The 21,989-nt window shown below is 36.5% G+C and overlaps 1 protein-coding gene across 3 annotated transcripts in view; it reads right to left on the reverse strand.

Annotated features, from left to right (window-relative positions):
- Window positions 1-1,407: 1,407 nt before the first annotated feature.
- Window positions 1,408-21,989, reverse strand: part of MMP16 (matrix metallopeptidase 16) — a 292,273-nt gene continuing 271,691 nt past the window's right edge. For all 3 annotated transcript variants that reach the window (XM_058528990.1, XM_058528989.1, XM_058528991.1), the window contains 2 exons: window positions 12,192-12,307; window positions 1,408-5,498 (listed from right to left, as the gene is read on the reverse strand). In XM_058528990.1, the coding sequence (XP_058384973.1) occupies window positions 5,164-5,498; window positions 12,192-12,307 (451 nt within the window). In that variant the 3' untranslated portion in view covers window positions 1,408-5,163. The remainder of the gene's footprint in view (window positions 5,499-12,191; window positions 12,308-21,989) is intronic.

A 21,989-nucleotide genomic window follows, 5' to 3' on the forward strand; every position in this document is an offset into this window, starting at 1 on the left:
ACGACCACTGGCTAATTATATACATTGATATTTCACAGACTCATCACCAGTGTGAAGAGCTTGAGGCTGCATTTTTCTCTACTATTTTTATACTTGCTAAAGGAAAATTTCCAGTTGGATTAAGGAGTGCTATCATATGTTTTTATATTTTACAAAAGACTAATTTTTCTTCTTCCTCCATTTCCATTATATTTAATAAATATAATATTTAGCTTTCAAATTTATGGTGGGGTGCTATGCCTAGTTGCTGCTTTCTTTATTACATAAAGTTCTAATTTTTAAAATATAACTGATAAAACTTTTCTGATGTAGCTATGGTTCCCTCCTAGGCAACGTGGAACCTATATTGTAGATACATATGCTTTGGCAGTTATAATCTGTGGTCACAAGTGTCATAAAGGTGCATGGGATGCAATGAATGGTTAGATCATCTACTATTGACTTCAAATCTTTTGTGATATCATATACTGGCTGAGACTGTACTCACAGCTATTTGTAACAACTCATCTGAATTAAACGTTTTTGGTTTAGATGGCATGTTCTGTTTGACATCTGTGATAATTTGGAATGTGCTCTTGAGAGCATCAAAAATTAAATGAACTCTTTGCCATGTTTGCTGAAAAAGATTTCACCACCATCCACGAGGTTGTTTCAGTATATGTTACAATCTCACAGACTCAATACTATCAGTAAATCACCGCCTTTATTAGTTTCTGGAAATAATTCCAAAGCTTAAAAAAAAAAAAGATTCTTTTCATGATTCTTGTGTTAGCTCTGTCTATTTGATGATAACATCCATTCCTCTTCAGATAGCACACTGAGGTTAGTCAATATGGACACACTGGGTATTCTACTGTAAGATCCACAAAGTGTGGGCGTGTGTTTGTACCATACTAGAGATATCAGCATAATATGTATAACTTGAAAGTATTATATACTATCCCTAGGATCCAGTATATACACGTCATCCACGTATTGGAACTACCAGTGTAGTTGGGCAATGTTCTCATCCACCACATTGCATTTTTTAAATCACCCACAGAAAGGGAATAAAAATAGGTAAACAGTATATGAAACAGACAAATTGTGTGTCAATAGAAAAAGATCACAAGCAATTTGACTAGTAAAAGTAACATTTGCTTATTTCAGTAAATCAGTCTCTATCCTTTATTACTCAGTAATTATTTTTTGTAAATTATTACTTAGTAATTTATTACATCTGATTCAGAAAAGCCTTGCCCTCTGATGTATAACAGAAGTTGTCTTTGCTACTATCATATAATGTTCTCCAATTTATCTATGGTACCTGTGCAATTGTAAAGAGCATCTGCAGTCACCTGTTCTGATCGCCATGTCAGCAGACACTCTCTTCTGAAACAAGTCAACAGTTAAACTCACAACCTCTGATGTGGATTTACTGCTTTATAGAGAATACAGAGCTGATTGGCTATTTTAATACTTCATTCAGTCCAGTTAATAATATATAGAACAATAATATGTGGCTAAAATTATAAACGATATAGTTAATTTATGTAAGGAACATTACCTGGTTTATATGATAGATTAAAGTAATGAGAAATAATGAAACAGAAGGAGAATTTTTTTGTGTGTGATTGCAAATGTGTTTTCATTTCAGTTTGGGAAACCCTAGGTCTGAACTCCATGCTATTGGTGATGGGATGATGAAAGATATTTGATAAGTTGTGTGTCTTTACTGATACTGAACTGCTACACCATGTTGTTGACCCATGGAGATTTATTCCACGTTGTTTTTGAATCACTATTCTTATGTATAGACCAATTAGTCACTGTCCCTTTCACTATTCCGTTAGGATTGAGATCTCCTTTCCAAACCCCAAGTGGAAGGGGACCAGTACTCACAAAGTGCCCAGTGTACAATAAACAAATAGAGTCCTGGTGTCTGTGATAATGTTGTACTTAATATTTTCTTATCTCTTGTAGTCTCACAGCCTGAAGATTTAAATGTCCCAGTAAAGAGAGAAGCCATACACGTGTTTTCTTATCACACAAACCTCATCTCATATTGAAGTAAATATGACCCAACAGTTATCCATGACATTTCCAGAATCCAAGCATAATGATAGCGTCCTTCTCTTCTTAATGCTATGATTATTTTCTAGCCCTTATATACTTATCATCTTAGGACGAATCCAGATCTTGTGACAAACGAGTAAAGAGGCAAAAGATTGCTTCTTCAGTTTCTTTCTCATTTTAGAGAAAAAAAAAATCAATTTTCAATGCAGGTTGATGAAATTCCTCAATGATTTACACATGTCCCAAAATGACATAGTTCCTCATTTCTATTTTTAGCAAAATATAATTTCCAGTCATTTTTTTTTCTTGATGTCAAGGTCCTAAAAGGATCAAACTCTCCCACAAGCAAACACTGTATAAATGAGCTTATGTATATAGTCCTCCATGCTCAGGAGAAGTGACTAACTCTATAATATCAGCATCACCTAGAATGGAAGCACTGAAGAAAAGCTACAGGGCTGACTCTGCTCCCCTCCCCTCGCTTTCACGGCCCTCACATACATCACCTCCGACATCTTGTCAAAAGACCGTCTGCATTGCATAATGTTTTGCTGTAAAGCCATTCCTCTTTTCTAACTGTTCTTTTTTCTTAGCCTTACATTATACATGTTCAGGTTGTAAGAAATAACAATCTGCAAGGCTTTGCAGCATGCCACCAATGATTACAAAATATTTTCCCCAACCAAGTCATAAACATGTAGTTTAACCAAAAGGCATTCTAATTTTCATGCTATGTTGAGTATAAATATAAATTCAAGGCAGCCAAACTATCCATTTCCAAATAAGAATGTATACCTACACTCATTAAAAATCATCTGGAAATGTGTATTATTAGCAAATGAGTAAGAAATTTTCACTAGTATAAAATTCCTGCTTTATATAAAAGCCACACTGGCCATTCAAGTATTTTGAGGTTTTTTTTTTTCCCATATAGTTTTATATTTGTACTAAAATGATGAATTTAGACTTGAAATTATATTAAAGGAAAATTAAAAGTCACTTCTACGTATAGGGCGTTTTTAGAGTGTGCATGTAAAGAGCAAAGTGTCCATCTGCAGATCTACCACCAACACTATTTCCCTCTTCACTCTAAGGAAACAGCTCATGCTTACTGGGTTTTTAGAGAACAATTAACACTCCAATGGCAAAGCAACACCAGATTTCCTTCAGTTTGTGCCAGTTTGCAAGTTAAAGGTCAAAGGGCAAAGACACAGAAAGGACTGTTCAAGGAAATTTTTCACAGAAGACAATGTTTAAGTTGTTGTTAATGACAGTCAACAGATCAATAATCAAGTTCAAGGCAAGCTGTTCATTGTTTCAAAAGCTCATCCCCTCAAAAGCTGGCTTTCACACAAAGCCAATGTCTGACTCATGGGGTGCATTCGTTCTGACCGTCTCTAATAAGTTCACAGCCCAGTGGCTGTAAAGCCTTTCACTGCAAGAAGCAGCTCCTAAAAATCAATAAAGAGGTCTGTCAGTTGCTGACTTTTCTCTAGGAAAAAAATATTGATACAAACCTGCTCTGCAGGTCACATGAAAATGACAATACTGCTTTAGGACAAATTACACTCAACAATGAAATGCTTTGGTGGTCTCTTGGCTCTGTCAGTGATCAAATGGACGGCTAAATGCCAGAAGCCACTGGAACCCTTTGAGAACTATGATTGACATGCAATAGGTGATGAGCTGGAGGACAGTCATGCAATCTCAGAGTCCTTGTTTTCGTTCATTTTTTAAACGGCAATGCTAACTGCACGCACCAAGGCAAACTGAATTTTCATGCAATGGATTTTAAAACAGAAATTCAATATGTCTAACAACAACAACAAAAGACCAAAAGACTTAGGCTACTGTAATCAGTTGTTCAAATAAAATTTCACTCTTACAACGTACTTAATAAAATATCTTTTTATTTGCCAGAAAATTTTTTGGCAAGTAACATCATTTCTGTTTGTTATCAATGCGTTTACGTAGTACTGTGAATTACTTCAAAATTACGTTGGGTTATAGGATATCTGTTTTAAAAACCTGAATTCTTGAACCTGTGCCTGTTTTTACCATTGCCCAGTTCTGTAACTGACCAGATAGCAAGACTGACAATCCTAAGACTCTGAAAGCTGATCTGATAGTTCTCAAAGGGTTACACCGATGTATTACTAGTGACACACACCCTTATAAAATAACTGTCACTGTAAACCACTTTAGAGACACACTGCTTCTTACTCTTTTTACAATGAATATTCCTGACAGACCCCTGGAAGGCCTGGGGCAATGGCCTTATACAACTTGGGGACATTATCACAATGATGTAGGGGTAAGGTGGCAGAAGGGGTTTAGAAACACTTCAAAACAATTAAAGGTCCTGTTTGACTATAGCTATGAATAGAAATGTGATGAGACGTTGAGGATATAGCTGAGAACAGCTGTATAAAATGAAAAATGGATGTATTTTTAAGGCTGTTACTATATTGCAGATATTTTGGCCCCTTGTTTGTTGGAAAATGTCTGTCCCAACAGTCTACAGTCCTGCCTGTGTATTCCAGATCTCCCACCTGACAAAAACGAAGCGTAGGAGACTCTCCGTAGCAGTCAGAGAGCTATCTTCTTTGGAGACAAAGCTGTTTTGGGTCTTCACACTTTCCTGAAAGTTCAATTGTGGGTTTTTTGTCTAACCATTTTTTTTCCTGTTTGCTTTAAAGCAAAAATACATGGGTTTTCCGTTTTGCTTTTTTTCCCCCCCGAAATGGGCTCAGACTTCAGAGGGAAAATAACATTAGAAACCTTCAAGAAGACTCTTTTCTTCTTTTTTTTCCTCCTCTTTAGTTCAATCCTGAAACTTGACTGGGCATTGAGCGTGCAGAGGAAAGGCCTAGAACGGAATGACAAAGACAAAGGACTGGAGAACGGCAGATACTGTGCATCATGGAAGCTCCCCCACGAGTGTGTTTCCACTCATGTGCAGGACCAGCAGCCCTCTGGGTTTGGAAGGTCAGCCCTGGGTCAGGCTGCCACAGCCTGCTCCTAGCTAGGAAACAGCATAACAGCTCTTGTCTTGAATCTCAAGTTACCACAAACTCCTGGAAAAGAAAGAAAGAAAAAGACCCTACATCACACCCACTCTTGCATAGAGCGCTTACAGTACAGTATGTGGCGGGGTGTTCCTTTCCTCTTGAACTGGAACACAGTGTAAACCAGTACCAGGAGGCATAAGGCCAAGATGCAGGGAATGACAATAGCTATGGCTTTCACAGTGCTGGCTGTGTTGTCCAGTTTGATGACAATGTCTACATCGTCTGGCGGGCTGTGTCCTTCTTTATCTCTGTCTGTGGGTCCGTCACAGCCCATAAAATCCTTGAGGATGGATCGAGGATATCCAGGTTCTACCTTGAGTATCTGGTTGTTAAATTTCCAATACTCCTTTCCTTTGTAGAAATACGTAAAGCCTAGTGGGGAAACACACACAGAGGAACCACTTATTTGTGAAAGTGTATATACACAGATGTTTAATTAAACAGGCTACTTAAAAGATGTAGTTTAAGGCCTCTCAATTTTTGTAGAAAGAAAACACTGTTCTCAGCTCAGGTGTCTGTTGAGATGGATCTGGCTGCTGTGCTCCAGGAACGGTGCCCTCTGACACCCAAGAAGGCTCAGCCGAGAGAGAAATATCCTCTGTAGCAGACTGGTGAAGGACCTTACACGCCTACTCCCATCTACACTGGAAAGAGGACTTTCTGCTCACTTAGAGGATTCCTGCTACAGAATTACACATTAATGTGATGACATCAAACTATATGGAAAGATGCTGAAACAGTGTCACCAACTGAAGCACCGTTTGCCCTCAGTCCGCTGGTGGGGACATCATATGATACGTTGTAAGGAGGCTTCTGCATGAAACCCCCAGGGAAATGTCTAACTGCCTTAGTATTGAGGATAGTTGTGCTCCTCCTACACAATAGGTTTGCTCTTGTCATATGGACAAGAATGCGTAACAAATCATAAATCATGAAACTAGAGGTGTTTTCCTTTGGCTGCTAGGGATTTCAATAAGAAAATAGGTGTTTGTAGTATTTTGTGCACTAACCTCATTTCTGGCTCTAGGCCTTGCCCATCTTTTCTTCTCCTTCGTCCTCATTATTTAACTTTCTTATTTACTTAGTTTATGTTAAAATTATGTTAAATTTACCTAGCTATATTTTATAGAACTTCTAAAGCCATTATTAATCCTTTCAGAGTAAAGGATTAATAAGCTAGAGTATAAATAAATATATAATTATCTATCTTTAATACTTTCAGCTAACATGTATTTCACGGGGGAGGAGGCAGTGTTTGGAAGTCTTAAGTAACTAACGATACATATGATTTATGTTTCAAAACATTACAGATACAGATAATAGACTTTGCAAGCTTGTAACAAACTACAAATACGAGTATTTTTCTTAGGACTATTCTCTATAATTTTTTGTTGTTTTTTTGGGCGCATATCCAGATTTTTCTTTCTGTCCATAGCTGTTTCATGTCAAGTGTCTTTGTGACTACATTCCTTGGACTTAATTCTTGCTTTGAGATAACATTCATGAAACCAAGAAGAAATGTTTTAATATTAAAATTACTTAAAAACTATACTTTGGGAGCTATTTATTTTGAATAGTATGCTTACTTTAGAGTTAATAATCATTAATGAGGGTTTTCTTTTTCCTACATTGTTGAGTACTTACTATAAAGAAGCACTGTGTTAAAAACTTAGCAAATGACACCTTTTAATCCTCATAACCATTCTGTCGGTTAGAATTAATTACCCATAGGTTTCAGGCAAAGATATGAGGCTCAGAGATGAAGTAACAGGCCCAAGTCCTAGGGAAAGCAGAATTTAACTCCTGGTCTAGTTTTAGGACCTGAACACTTAATGATTTTCTGAGACTGTGTCCTTTAGAGATGTCCTGTCTTTTAACAAATACTCCGTGGTTAAACATCACAGGTTGTGACAGATATCACTCCTGAAATGAAAAAACCTCTGACACCTCTCAAAAAATTTCAGGTAGGATAGACCATCACTTTAGGGCACTTCATTCTGCAAATCATCCTGTTCAATGCCATAAAAAATCTGCTGTTGCTTTTAGTTTCAAAGGGCAGTTTTGCAATCAGAGCAACTTGCCAAGTGAAAACAGGTGTATGTAGATTCAAATTTTTCTGCAGGGAGCTGGTATTTGATCACACTAATGAAATCCAATGTAATTACTCAACAAGCTTGGATGAAGAAATGTTGAGGGCCTGCCAAGTAACAGTGCATTAGATGATCATGGTTGAGTAATGGCATTGATCTAGAATTAAACAGACCTTCCTAACAGGAACTTCTGATATTTATAACCTGGAAACCCACAGCTGGAAGTGTCCTCATCTTTAATTTTTAGTCAAAGCTAATTATTACGAAGCTACTGAGTATTCTCAAAAAGTGCAGAAGTTTCCATTTTCATCTTTATCATGTCTGCAGGCCCAATTTTATAGTAAAACACTCCATACACAGAAGTAGAATTGTAGTTTACTGAATACACTTGTTAGAGATAAGAAGTCTAAGAAGTAGGCATTAGAGAATAAAAGTATTCGTAAAAAAATAGCCTGAAATCTTGGTAATAGAAATCTGTCAATCCTTGATCCCACAAAATACATCACATTCAATAATTTTTTTTTTCCATTTATGAAATGTCAGTTGTAGAAATGTTTATATACTCATTGTTTTTCCTTTTTAAGAGTAGCTTTGATGTTATAACTCGTAGATGTAATGCTCATTAAGAGTACTTCAGATGTATTCTAACCTGAATTATTATTTTTTGAGAAATTCTGATAAAGAAATCAAGGAGGCTGTAATGTATTATTTGATGACTTTTTTTCTCTTGTATTTGACTAGGTTTTACTGGTGACTTTTTTACTGCTTCATCCTAAAATGTAATGAGACATTGTCCACCATAAATGTCTTGTTATAACTTAGTAGATGTTCCTGGATGGCAGTGCTTATGTGTTCTTTCTGTTTTCCACCCTTATATGTTTATTAATAAGAAGGTAATTAGTGTTTCATAAATGTGAATGAATAAACTGAATCTTGTGGAAATATTTGTTTGAATCACACCTGTGGATTTTAACAGAGTAAGAGCGGGCCGGAGAATTAATACACCAAATCAACAGAATTAAGGGTCAAAACTACTTTAACAGGCTAAGAGTGGGGTGTAATAAAATAAAAATGGAACAGTGTTAAAAGTAGAATCTTGTATTAACCTTAAAATTGTATTTTTTTAGGAGAGAATATAGAATTCCCAGGGGGTAGGGCTTGACAGCAATTAATGTAAAAACAATCTGAAGGAGGGTGGATACAATGACTCTTTACTGCAATTTTAGTGCATGTTAAAAACTCATGTCATTGCTTAAAACACTGTTGAATAGTGAATGTTAAGAAGAAATCATTCTGCTATATTCTGCATGAGTCAAATATCATTTGGATTACTGTAGTTATTTCCGGGGGATAAAAGTAAAGACGAAACTAAGAAAATTGTTAAATTAAGATGGTTACAGGTGAAAACCAAGAGGATGATGGCTCAGGAAGCTACATTCTGAGAAAGCCTGGGTTTGTCTAGTATGACAAAATGAAAAATTTAGCCTGACATGACAGATTGTCAATTACTTCAACGATATAATGTAGAAAAAGATGTTTTAACTTTTCCTCTTTGGAGACAGTGTATCAGAGCACATTCAGTGAGGCTAGAATGTTCTAGTTTTAAACCTTATGATCATTTTACTTAAACTAGCTGATATTGGTTTCCTCATTTATAAATAATAATAAATGAGGTAAAGAGGTATTTGTGTTGGACGATTAAATTGTTAATTTAATAAAATTAAATTGGACTGATTCACGGTAGGCACTCAATAAACGGAACTAAGTATTCATATTTCATTGGCCAAGGTGGCAGAATTAATACCAATAGGTATGATAGGAAGACATATTCCACCTCGATATGAAAAACATCCGTGAAAAGTCTATAGCAGAATTTTAAGCTGGTAGACTTGTTTGTTTTTGAAAATTACCATTAGGAGAGGATTCCAAGGAAGAAATTCCTACATTGGTGGAAGATTGGACTAGAGAAAACATTGCAATGCTCTATCATCTCTGATTTATGACTACCAAATATCATATGCAGCGATTTATCCTTATAGGGAGTTACTTTGAGTCTAAATATATATATAAACATTTGTTTACTTAATAGTTTGATCTTGCTTTCTTTCATAACAAATACAAGGGAAGAAATTGTGTAAAATTTGAGTTTAAGGTAAGAAGCCACAGGCATGAGATTTGAGTACAGAATAAAAAGTGGAGAATTTGCTGTTGGACTATTTAGATCAAGACCTTCTAGACTGGTTGATATTGCTACTCTACAGAACAAGGGTTTCAGACAAATAGGAGATCTCCTCCACTTCAGGGAATGAATTTTTAGAGAATGAAAGGGATAAAATTAATTTCAGAAACCGATATTTATTGAATGGTTACTATGTGACTGCCTGTGAAGAGTTTACACTGGAGGGGATAATGGGCATATAAGTCAATTGTAATATGAGATTTTGAGTGCAAGGGCTAAGGTCCCAAAAAAGGATATTCAAGGAGGATTTCCTGAAAGATGAAAAGTGAGCTCAATGTTGAAGGATATCAAAAATGGGCTGGACCAGGTAAGGTTCAGAAGACATGGATTTGTTGAAATTTCACCTGTAGTCTTTTGTCATTGTAAGCATTGATTTTCCCAACATGCTTGGTTTCTTTGCCAGTATTTTACAGAGTTTTTCTTTGTTACATGAAAAGAAAACATTAAATTCTGAATATAAGGAAACCATTTTTCTCCTTATGGAATTTACCCTTGAGCTGGGAATATAGTGGGAAATGCTCATGGAAATAGGATCTTGGCATTCTCAGTCCTATTTTGTACAACACATAAAATTGAGTAAATATGAACTTTCATAGAGGTGGAAATTGATAGTATTTTATTAATTACATTATTATAACATAAAAATACAATATTCTAATTTAAAAAATTTTAACCTGTTGCTTCATAGTTGTTTAGAAACATTTTATAAAAGAGTTACACAGTTCAGAATATATTCTTCAGCATGATTTCACTGATTTATACTGAATGAGTATTATTAAATTTTCAGAAAAATCATGGGGTAAGGGGCAGCAAGATTTTTTTATCTTCATATAATTATGATTTATTTTCAGAGAAACCACACCAAATCTCAGATATTAGTAGCCTTGTAAAAAGAAACAGGGAAAATAAAAAGAGTTCATATGCTAAGGAATTAAGATTATGTGTACTTTTCCAATCTCTTGAAACAATTATTACTTATTTGAAGTTATTTTTGTTATAAAAGTTATGCTCATTTTAGAAAATTAATAAAATAAAGACAAGAAATGAAAAACTACTTTCAAACTTGCTAGAGTTAATCACTAGTAAGACCTTGGCTTAATTTTCTTTGTATATATTTTTGGATAGTGTGTGATAACTTTTACTGAAGGCAGTCTAGACTTCATAAATGTTAGCTATGGTTGATTTCATATGGGCTATAACAACCCCCTTTAGTCTAACCTCAAGAAATCACCTCTCCCCCCAGCCCGAGTTTCTTCCTTGGTGACAGCTATAATCCTTAGGGGAGATCTCAGTTTTCCGCCTTCCATGTTATTATCTTTCACTCTTTTTTTCATTTCTTTGTTCTTTTCGTCTGCATCTTCATAGTTTCTCAAGTTTTGGGCCACATTATTGATCTGATTTTACTGCCTTTATGTGACTGCATTATGACTTCCTTCTTTTTCTTCTCGATTTCCTTTTTATCTCAGACAGATATGTTTCATCTCAATCTCTCCTCTCCTCTGGATTTTTGCTTTTGTCACATACAGGCTATCTCTTAAGTCGGTCCTTTAATTCTCTGAACCAACAGAATACACAAATGACTATAATTCTCAGCCAGTGCTATGAGCAGGGTTCTTTTTGACTGAGCCTCTGCCTACAGTGTTTCACGTGTGGGACATTACCACACAGAATGCAGTCCATCATTACATACAGCAATAGTCACAACACAGTTTGCGTACTTTGACTTTTCTGATTGGTATTTGTTCATCCTGGTCTCAGTCCCTCCAAGTTTGCCCACAGTGTAAGGTTTTCTGAAACTCTGGTGATATGCTAAAAGTCATAGTTTTCAGTGGTGGTGTTGATTTTTCATCTTCCTTGTTTCTTCATTAAACATTTTTGCTCTTTTCTCTCCTTAGATGTGTTTAATTTTGTGCTTGTAAGTGATTGTTGCATATATGTTATAGCCTTTTCATGCTATTGGGTACCCACATAATGTGTCATTTTCTTCTGGTTCCTATTATAAATCATTTGATGAGGTATGTTTTTCTCTCTGTATTTCAGAATTATGTCTCTTTCTTTTCCTTTGTTCTGGAATATTGTATATAAATTTTATTTCGAATTATTATTATTATGGTTTATTCCTATTTACTAATCCCTGATAGGGGACTATGGATTTTCCATCGCTTGGCAAACTTTCCACTTAGGATCTGGTGAACCTCAAATCTTGAGATGGAGAGCAAGGAGCAGAGGCAGCTCTCTGATCTGTTCCTTGTTATTAAGCAATCATATATCTACTCTAGCCTGACGTACTGACTAGGATCCTCCTTGTTCCCTAACACTCTAAGCCAAAGGCATACATGAAAAATTATCATCCTCAACACACACTATTACCAGGCGTCTCTCTGCCTCAGTCTGCACTTACAACGTATCTTCTTTGTGATCAGCTTCTATCCCATATATGTTTGTTATTATTATCTTTACAGGAATTTTAGTAGAAAAATAGGTGAGGTTACGTCAAAGGTATCCACACCCTCCATTTCAAAAAATGCCCTTCGTTTTTTTTTTATAAACTAAGTTGAGGTTAAAAAACATCTGAAGCATAATATTAAACATAAATCTAGGAAGGAAAGTTTATATAAATACAATACAATATAGCCTTCGTATGGCACTTTCTAATGATTTAATGCAGTAAAAAAGTAGACTGCATTACTGAAATATTAATCAACTCATGAAATACATAATGCATATGTTGCATACCATTTTCTTTGTGCACAAAGGCTCCCTGAGGAGATTCAGGGATTCCTTTCCAGACTGTGATGGGTTTGGGATAGCCAGGATCCATGGTTTTCATTTCTTCACTATATCTCCAATACCTAAAAAGGACAACAAAACAAAACAAAACAACAACACATGCATAGGGAAGGAAATTATGTATACACACAGTACTAGCTAACATTCATTAAATCCTTGCTGCATGCTACCTGTGTACCTGTTACTGATTTACAGAACTGATTTAAACCACTGGAAGGACAGTGGACACAAAGCATTTATTCTGTTTCCTTTCCTGAATAAGTTAAAAATGGGTATGTTATTGTATATTTAGTCAGTCTGCTAAAATTAATAAAAAAATGCTAGCTAAGTATATTATGCTAGCTAAGCATATTTATAATTCAAAAAGTTATTACCAAACTATGTATAAACCAGAGGTTTTCATGATTTTTGTTATTCCTACTTAGGCAGCAGAACACTTCCTTTGAAATATCTTAAGCAGAATCTTAATTCATTTATTCACTCAACAAATATTTATTGAATACCTACTACATTCACGGCATTATCGTAGGTGCTAGAGATACAACCTTAAACAAAACAGATGTGTCTCAGCTCTCATCAGTCTTACATTTTAGATATATGTAGCAGTTATAGGTAAAAAATCAATTTCTCAATAAGTACATACTATGATAGGGGGTGGTAAGATCTATTAAGAAAACAAAGCAGACAAAGTTATCCAGAAATACGGGTCAGCGACATTAAATGAGTGGACAGAGAGGTCCTCTCTGATAAGCTGACACTTGAGCAGAGACCAGAAGGAAGTAAGGAGCAACACATGTAGTTTTTCGGGGAAGAAAATTCCAGGCAGACTAACTGGGTACTGGAAGTTCCTGCGGCAGCAGCTTAGCATACTCGAGTGCCCACAGTGAGGCCAGGGAGCCTGGAATTGAGTCAGCAAGGGGAGACAAGGCCAGAGTGAGAACCAGCATCTAAGGTTAGACAGACCTTTCCACTATAGCAAAGCCTTTGGTCTTCCTCTAACAGAGATGTGAAGCCAACGCAGAGTTTGAGCAGAAGAGCTTCAAGATATGGCTTAGTTTTTTAAAAGAACACGTTGCTGCTGTGAGTCAAACAGATCAAAGGAGGTAAAGTAGAAGCAGGATACCAGTTAGGATGTCACTGCGACAATCCTTGGGCTAGAACGTAAACTGTAGAGTTGATGATAATTCAAGGGATTGGAATATTATTTTGAAGAAAAAGCCCAAAGGGCTCACTAACGGATTGAATGCAGGATGTGAGAGAATGAAGTTGAACGTAACTCAGGAATTTGGGGCCTGAACATCTGGAAGAATAATGTTGGCATTCAGTAAAATAAGGAAGCGGGGAAGGTAAGTTGGGGTGGCGTGAGGATCTGCAGTCTGGTTTTAGGTATGTTAAATTCCGATGCCTGCTAGACCTCAAAGTGGAGTTGTTGATGAGGCACTGGGTACACGAGTATAGACTTCAGGGCAAGTCTGGGCTGGAGTCCTCAGTGTCGAGACAGAAAAACAGAGAAAAGTGAAGCTTGCCAAGAGTCACAACTCTCAGACTCCCATTCCTTCACAGGGTGGCCCTTGGGCCACTTCCACAGAACCACTAGCGTCCAAGGACCAATCGGTGAACATCTGCACTTTAGATCACTCATTATTGTCTATATGTTCTAAGAGTCAAACAAATTTATGTCTTGAATGTTCAAAAAGATTGACAAAACTGGGGTGAAACCGTTGGGAATTCATAGTGATAGTGCCTATTTTAGGTCAGGCATAATGCTCTATGCACCATGTTATTTAATCACAAGAAACCCATGAGATAGTCATCATTGTCCTAATTTGAGAAAGGAGAATTCTTGGAGGACACTGAAGGATAGGCAGATTTATACCCAGTTCTGTCTAATTTCAGAAGTCTATGCACACCAAATATGTTTCCCAAATTTATTTAACAAACTTTTTTTTTTTTCACTAAACATCTCTTACCATCTGCTAAACCTACTGTTTCACCAACACAGATTTGAGAAGTAACGCACTTCAGGCATTATCTTGGACTTAGACACTTTGGCTGAAATCAGGAAAAAAAGGTATTTTCCCGTCTCTTCTGGATATTTTTCTGTTCCAGGTCTATAGAGGATCCTTTATCTATAGAGCAAACCTCATGCAAAATCTGGAATTTTCTGTGAACTCACAGAAACATCTGGAATATGATACTCCCTCCATCTTTAGTGTTTACATGGAAAGCAGAAAGAGATTATTTCAAGAAGTATCCCAATAAGTAAGCCAGAAGGGAGGTTTTATCCAGAAAGGGAAACAGACTGTAACAGGTATTTGTCACAGATTCTTATCACATAAAAGGTGAGAACAGATCTTACAGAGAGATCAGGAAAAGCTTTGCGGAGAAGCACTGAGCTGAAATAATGGTGACTGGGCCTCTCTCTTTCTGAAGATGAGTAGGCAGAATCATTAGTGTATTGTTCTACCAATTCTGAAGTATATTTTCTTTCAGACTTTGTTCATGGAAACATCTGCTTTTAAATTAGTTTTGAATACTGCTTTCTCACACAACATTCTGTGATGAATATAGAATGGTTAATGGGGTCAAGATTGCACTCAAAATCTCAAGATCTCTTTTCTTAAGTAAATAGTTCAATGAGATTTAATTGATTATTTTACAATAGTATTATATGTCAACTGGTTGACCCTGAAGAAAACCTCTCACAGAGAATCTGTCAAATCCCTTATTTCATGGATTCTAAGAAACATTTTTTTCACACTTTACATCTCTAAAAATCGAGATGCTCCTTACAATCAGTATTGTGCCAAAGTTTACTGGGCAGGGTTTTTCCCTCAATGATAGATTAAATAATGATATATCTTACAACAAATGGCATTTTTAGGCGACATAAACCATAACTTAAAGTGAGTTTTTAAATTTTGCTAACCTAGAAGTCTGGAATAATTTAAAATCCTAGGGACAATGGAATCATACCCTGTATGTGATTTAAGAAAGATTACAACATTCTTAGAAACCAGGTTTGTTCCCCAAGAAGCAGTTATAACAATATTCATGTAACAATACCTATACTTTATGCAGTGTTTTGTAGCTATAAAGGAAATTTATAAACATACATTATTTTATTTTATTTCACTATAATCCCTCAATGATCTTTTCTATTGCATATTATAACGTACTCTATGATGATGTCTTAACCATAGATTTAGTATATGGTCAGTCAATTCAGTCAATGACCAAGCATTGGGCATCGTATTATTCAAAAATAATGACTTAATCACATTTGCTTTTTTTGAATGCTGCAAAGTTGAAACTCAAACCAACAGTCCCGGATTCACAGTTGAGCATTGTTTTCTACCATGTTACTGCTGGTGATTTCCCAGACACAGTATTCTTATATTAATCCTCCCGTCACTAATACTCTCTCAGTGCTCTCACTCAAATTCTTAATGTTCACTGTGTGAGTATAATTTTCCTTCCTCCCTTGTTCTATTTGCTCATAGATCCATTTACCCACCACTATTTTGAGCACCTATATTATATGTCAGGCACACAAGATTCATTGAGATCACATTTCAGGAAAATATTAATGGAATGTGAATTTTATTATACTCTCTTGTAGGAACATAATCCTAGTATGAATTTGTCGTAATAAAAGCATTTTTTCCTCTCTCTGCTAGCAGATAATGCAAAACCACAATTTGGAATCATTTCATAATCTTTGAGAAATTGAACATAGGCTTGGACCCTTGGGTTATGTGCTGTCTGTAAGCTTTGATATATATACAGTAAACTTGAATGTGATTAGAATCAACTAACTATATACAGAGCTGCATAATAAGAGGTGCTGTGGCTAATTTATAAATACGGGTTTGCATTTTAATTTCCATCATAATGGAACATATTTCAACATGAACAAAATACTTATCCCACTGATTCCTCCCCCCCCATTGATTGTTTTCTCCCTGAAAAATAAGCTTATGGGTCACTGAGAAGTATATTAACATATTCAGATGGAATATTGTATAAATAAACCATTTGGGGGTTTTTATCTTTAGATATTATAATGAAAAAATTTTTGGAATTTTGTGCAGGAAGATCAGCAAATGATAAAGGCTATTACAAATTAAACAGTTTTTTCTTCTGATATATCAGTGATCTCTACTGTAGAATTATGACTTTAAATTGCTGATTCTTTGAGAGAAGCATTGTGAATCAATGCTTCAAAATAAATTATGATTTGAAATGAGATTGATTCATCATTTTTTAGACTTGATCATGAGTCACATCCATAAGAGACAGAAGTTGTCCATCTAATAGTATACAATGTTTTCTTTTTTTTTTCACATTTTATTTTATTTTATTTTTTTTCCCCCCAAAGCCCCAGTAGATAGTTGTATGTCATAGTTGCACATCCTTCTAGTTGCTGTATGTGGGACGCGGCCTCAGCATGGCTGGAGAAGGAGTCCGTCAGTGTGCGCCCGGGATCCGAACCTGGGCCGCCAGCAGCTGAGTGCGTGCACTTAACCACTAAGCCACGGGGCCGGCCCTACAATGTTTTCTTAAATTCCTTCTGTGCAAAGAAAAAAATGGTATAGAAAATTCTGGAATGACATGCTATAATAGGATGTTGATGGATACTGAACTCAAACTGAACAAAAATTGGTTCCAAGGGTTACTTCACATGCCCCAGCCATTTCTTCATCCTACTTGGTCTCATTTCTATTCTCCAGAGTCAAGAGTACTTGCTTCCAGTAAGTGACTGAAAAACACAGGGCCACTTTTTTATTCATACCCAAATAATCCTACAAAATCTCACTCTTCAGAAACATTATTTAAAATGCAACAGAAAGGAAAATATCACCTTATACTCTGTTGGATAATGTAAAAAACACATACATTAGGTAATTACTTCATAAACACACAATTTAAGCTGGAGGAAATAAATGTAGCTTTCTGTCTGACTATTAGTGATAATAATAATAATAAAATAAACCAAAGTAGATCTAAATTTTATCTTTTTTCTTTGAAAGTATCTTAAAATCCTCAATGGTTAAGCTTGAAATCAAGTATGGCAACAGAGTCTTGGACATATTTGTGAGAAGATGCTGAGAAGTGATTTAGTAACATAGCATTTTAGAGCTAAACGCTATGAGGATCAAAATGTATCCAAGTATCAAATTATAGTGTATTAAGAAAAGGGCAAGTAGGAATCTGAGGGACTGAGTTCCGTGCTGTATGTTAAATAGTGAAACTGGAAATTTTAATCCGAATTTACAAATCTGGTAAAGAACCATCATTTCATCTACTCTTCTTTAGCTATCTCTAAACTTAGGAGATTTCACGCGGGCCCCTGTTTTAACGTAATTTATATGTGTCAAATCTGTGTCTCCAACCCACTTTTCCACTAAGACGTGAACTCAATTATCCAACGACCTACTTGACTTCTCCAACTGGTGTGTAAACAGGCATCTTAATGTGATATGGACATTTTAATCTCTTAATCCCTTTCCCCCAATAACCCCCCCCCATCTGCTCTGTCTCCAGAAATGGCACCATCTACTCAATTATTTAGGTGAAAAACCAAGAAGTTGTCTTTGATTTGCTTTTTTCTCACCCCTAAAATCCAAGCGTTAAGAAAAACTTGTTACAGGGGCCAGCCCCGTGGCTTAGCGGTTAAGGGCACGTGCTCTGCTACTGGTGGCCCGGGTTTGGATCCCGGGCGCGTACAGATGCACTGCTTATCTGGCCATGCTGAGGCCACGTCCCACATACAGCAATTAGAAGAATGTGCAACGATGACATACAACTATCTGCTGGGGCTTTGGGGAGAAAAAGGGGGAAAAAAAGGAGGAGGATTGGCAATAGATGTTAGCTCAGGGCCGGTCTTCCTCAGCAAAAAGAGGAGGATTGGCCTGGATGTTAGCTCAGGGCTGATCTTCCTCACAAAAAAGAGAAAAACTTGTTACGATTACATTCAGAATGTCTCCTGGACCTATCCCTTTGCTCCATCCCCACTGCTATACCATTGTGTCCTCCTGGACTACTCAACAGCCTCCCAAATTAATCTCCTCGCTTCCACTCTTGAAGCCCATTCTTCACACAGAAGCCATAATGTTTATGAATACCCCTCAGACACGTCACTGTCCTGTTGAAAACCCTCCAGTGCCTTTCCGTTGTACTTAGAATAAAATCCAGTCTTTGCCATGGTCCGCAGGGCCCCATAATCTGGTCCCTGCTTACCTTCTTGACCTCCTCCACCACTTACTTGCTGTGGTCTAGCCACAATGATTTTTCTGATTTGAACGTTCCAACATTATTGCTCTTGTACTGGTATTTCACCTGCCTACAACACATTGTTCTGAATGGCTTCCTGTGGCTGAAACTTCTCCCCACTCAAGTCCCTGCATAAGTGTCCCAGTTGCAAGGGAGGCCTTCCCTGACTTCTTCACTAATTTCCCAATCACTCCTTACCACCCATGAGTCTCTACCACATCATCAGCTTGTTTTATTTCTTTGTAGCATTTCTCAACGTTAAAGTATAACGGTCATTTGTTTACTTTTGTTTCCCCAAACAGAATCTAAGTGCAGTGTGAGCAGAAGCTTTGTGGTCTTTTCTGCTACACTATCTTTATTACCCAGTGCACGTCACACAGTATGTGTTCATTTATTCAAAAAATAAATGAATGAGGACTATGCCATGACTGGTACAGAAATCTTAGGAAGCAGGAATTAAGCTATGAGAATGGAATGGACTGTCTCATATTCATACTGTCACCGTGAGCAGTTGGATAGAGAAAGATGAATCCCTGTGGAGTGTACTTGAGGGCGTCTAGACCTTTTTTTGAAGTGAACAAGACACAGGGCTGACATATGGCAGCCCTTGGACCAAATCTAATTTAAAGGTGCGCTCTGTTTGTCCAGCAAATTGCATAAATGATTCTGTTTCTGAAGGCTTTTCTAGGATATTTGGACTTTCCAGCTCATCACAGTACCCCCCACTCCCCACAGCCTTATGTACGACCGCTGTACCCAGCAGTACATACATTATCTGCCTGACTCGTTAAAGCAATCGACTTTTTTACACCTGGTCTAGCTTCTCTCTAAAAATCTCTTTTTTGACCTTAGCCTTAGAGAAGCAGAAATCTGTTAACACTTTTTTTTTTTTAAAGCAGAAAGATGGCAATGGGAGAAGAGGGACAAATAAGTAATGACAAGAAAATTTTCAATACGTTTTCTCTCAAAAATATATATGGAAAATATATAAAATGTTAAAATTGATAAATATTGTAAATACACAATGCCTATAAGGAAAAAAGACTTACTGAATTCTTATACAAAGGTGACAAGAAAATTGTTGTTTATAGGTTTGAGTTACATAGTTTAATGTCTTTTCCATCTACTTTTTTTCTTTTTCTTGTGAGGAAGATTAGCCCTGAGCTAACATCCGATGCCAATCCTCCTCTTTCTGCTGAGGAAGACTGGCCCTGGGCTAACGTCCATGCCCATCTTCCTCCACTTTATATGGGATGCCGCTGCCACAGCATGGCCTGACAAGCGGTGCGTCGGTGTGCACCTGGGATCTGAACCTGGGAACCCTGGGCCCCTGAAGCGGAGCGCGAGCAATTAACTGCTACGCCACCAGGCCAGCTCCCTCCATCTACTTTTAATCTAGAATAAATGTATCGATAAATGTTGTGACTCTGGAATTATATAATTATATGAAGTAATCTGTTTATAAAACATCTATAGGTCATGAAATCTTATATAAGATCACACGTGGAAATTAGTTGGGATCCTGCTTTAACTATTTTAAAACCTATAAAACCAGTTATTTAAGCAGAACTTAAAATCAAAGTATTTCTATACATTTTGTTATATTTTCCATGCAGCTTCTCAAGGAAATAAATGAACTAAAACTCCCTTTCCCATTTACTATAGCCTTTATTCTATTATAAATTTGGCATCTAATCTTAATTGATGTCACCGATTTGAGGTAGCCCACATTTAATTTCTAAACTTTAAGTTTTCAATAAGTGCTAAATTTTTAGAATGGAAACATTTAAAAAAAAAGTAATACCTGCAGTGTGGGGAAAAAAAGGGCTATCTGATAAGGAAATGGCAGTTTTTATTATCATCTGTGAAACCCTCATTAACACTGTTACATGAAAGCTTCTTTCCTGTAGAAGTCAACTTCTCCAGTGTGTCTTCTCAGCTTTTTTTCTACCCCTTTCTGCCAAAAGAAAAAACCCCAAACAAAAAAACCCATGTAGGGGCTGGCCCCGTGGCTTAGCGGTTAAGTGCGCGCGCTCCGCTACTGGCGGCCCGGGTTTGGATCCTGGGCGTGCACTGACGCACTGCTTCTCCAGCCACGCTGGGGCGGCGTCCCACATACAGCAACCAGAAGGATGTGCAACTATGACATACAACTATCTACTGGGGCTTTGGGGGAGAAAAAGGAGGAGGATTGGCAATAGATGTTAGCTCAGAGCCGATCTTCCTCAGCAAAAAGAGGAAAATTAGCACGGATGTTAGCTCAGGGCTGATCTTCCTCACAAAAAACAAAAAAAACCCATGCAACTCCATATTAAACCTAGTGCTGAAACAGTACATTCAAGCAATTAAAACCAGCTGAAGAATTAAACTTTAACAACCTCAAGGGCTGTTGTTTTAAAGAATATACGTCTGCAGATTTATTTTCATTCGTGGGTACCACGCTGTGAGAATTTCTTCATTCTTCCCCTCTCATATTCTACCTCACTTTCGTCTTGCTGAGAGTCACACAGTCTTTGTGGGGATAAGTAGTATCTTCTACTTTAACAGAATTCTTGCTTGATGGATCTTTTTTGTTTTGTTATTTAGTAAGAAACATTTAGCAAAACCCTAGTTTCAGGACAGTGAATTAAAATCTATGAATATTTTGCTATAGAAATACATACAAATCTAATGTATAGAAAGTTGGTAACAATAAATTTAAAAGAGTACGTTCTTATCCATGGAGGCAAATTACAGGATCTTTTGGTTCACAGATAAAGCTCAACATCTGAAATCATTTGCAAAATAAACAAGGTTTATATCTTCACTTACTTTTCTTCTCAAGTTGGGGACATTTTGTAGGGTTATGCTATACTAAGATTATAAGGCAACCTCAATACTAGCTTTCTAGACATTAAAGCCTGTTGTTTGTGTGTGTGTCTGTGTGTGCTTGTGTTCGTGTCTGTGCTTTAAACTGACTTGTAAAATGGCATACTTAAGTCCTTTCCATACCAATGAAGGTTCCCTAAGAGGGTCACATTTTGACTCAGGTAGTAATAGTGTAATTAAAATTTGATTTTTCATCTTTATTACTTTTTTTAATCTAATATTAATTTAAATTAATACAAAAACATAGCCTTCAACTTATATTTTATTCATAACACCTGTCAAAAAGTGGGCAGGGGTGGAACTATGTATACCTAGTAGCTACTGTAAGTCATAAGACTAATAATTCACTTAATATTTATAAACTCTGTTAGTAATGTCATAAAAGGAAAAGAAATGATAGAAATAACAGGTAAAGCATACTACACTTCAAGCCAGAAGTATTTAGCCCAGTGATAGTTTGGCTAGTTCATAACACCTATTTGCTGGTACCTAAATAAATAGTGTCCTAAGAAATAGAACTCATGACTAAACTGAAATTATTTGAAAATTTTCACAATTAACTGTGCGCAAAGTGCAAAAATTTAACTTTGAATATGAAAG

Source organism: Diceros bicornis, chromosome 33 (assembly GCF_020826845.1).
Source record: "Diceros bicornis minor isolate mBicDic1 chromosome 33, mDicBic1.mat.cur, whole genome shotgun sequence".
Taxonomy (NCBI): Eukaryota; Metazoa; Chordata; class Mammalia; order Perissodactyla; family Rhinocerotidae; genus Diceros; species Diceros bicornis.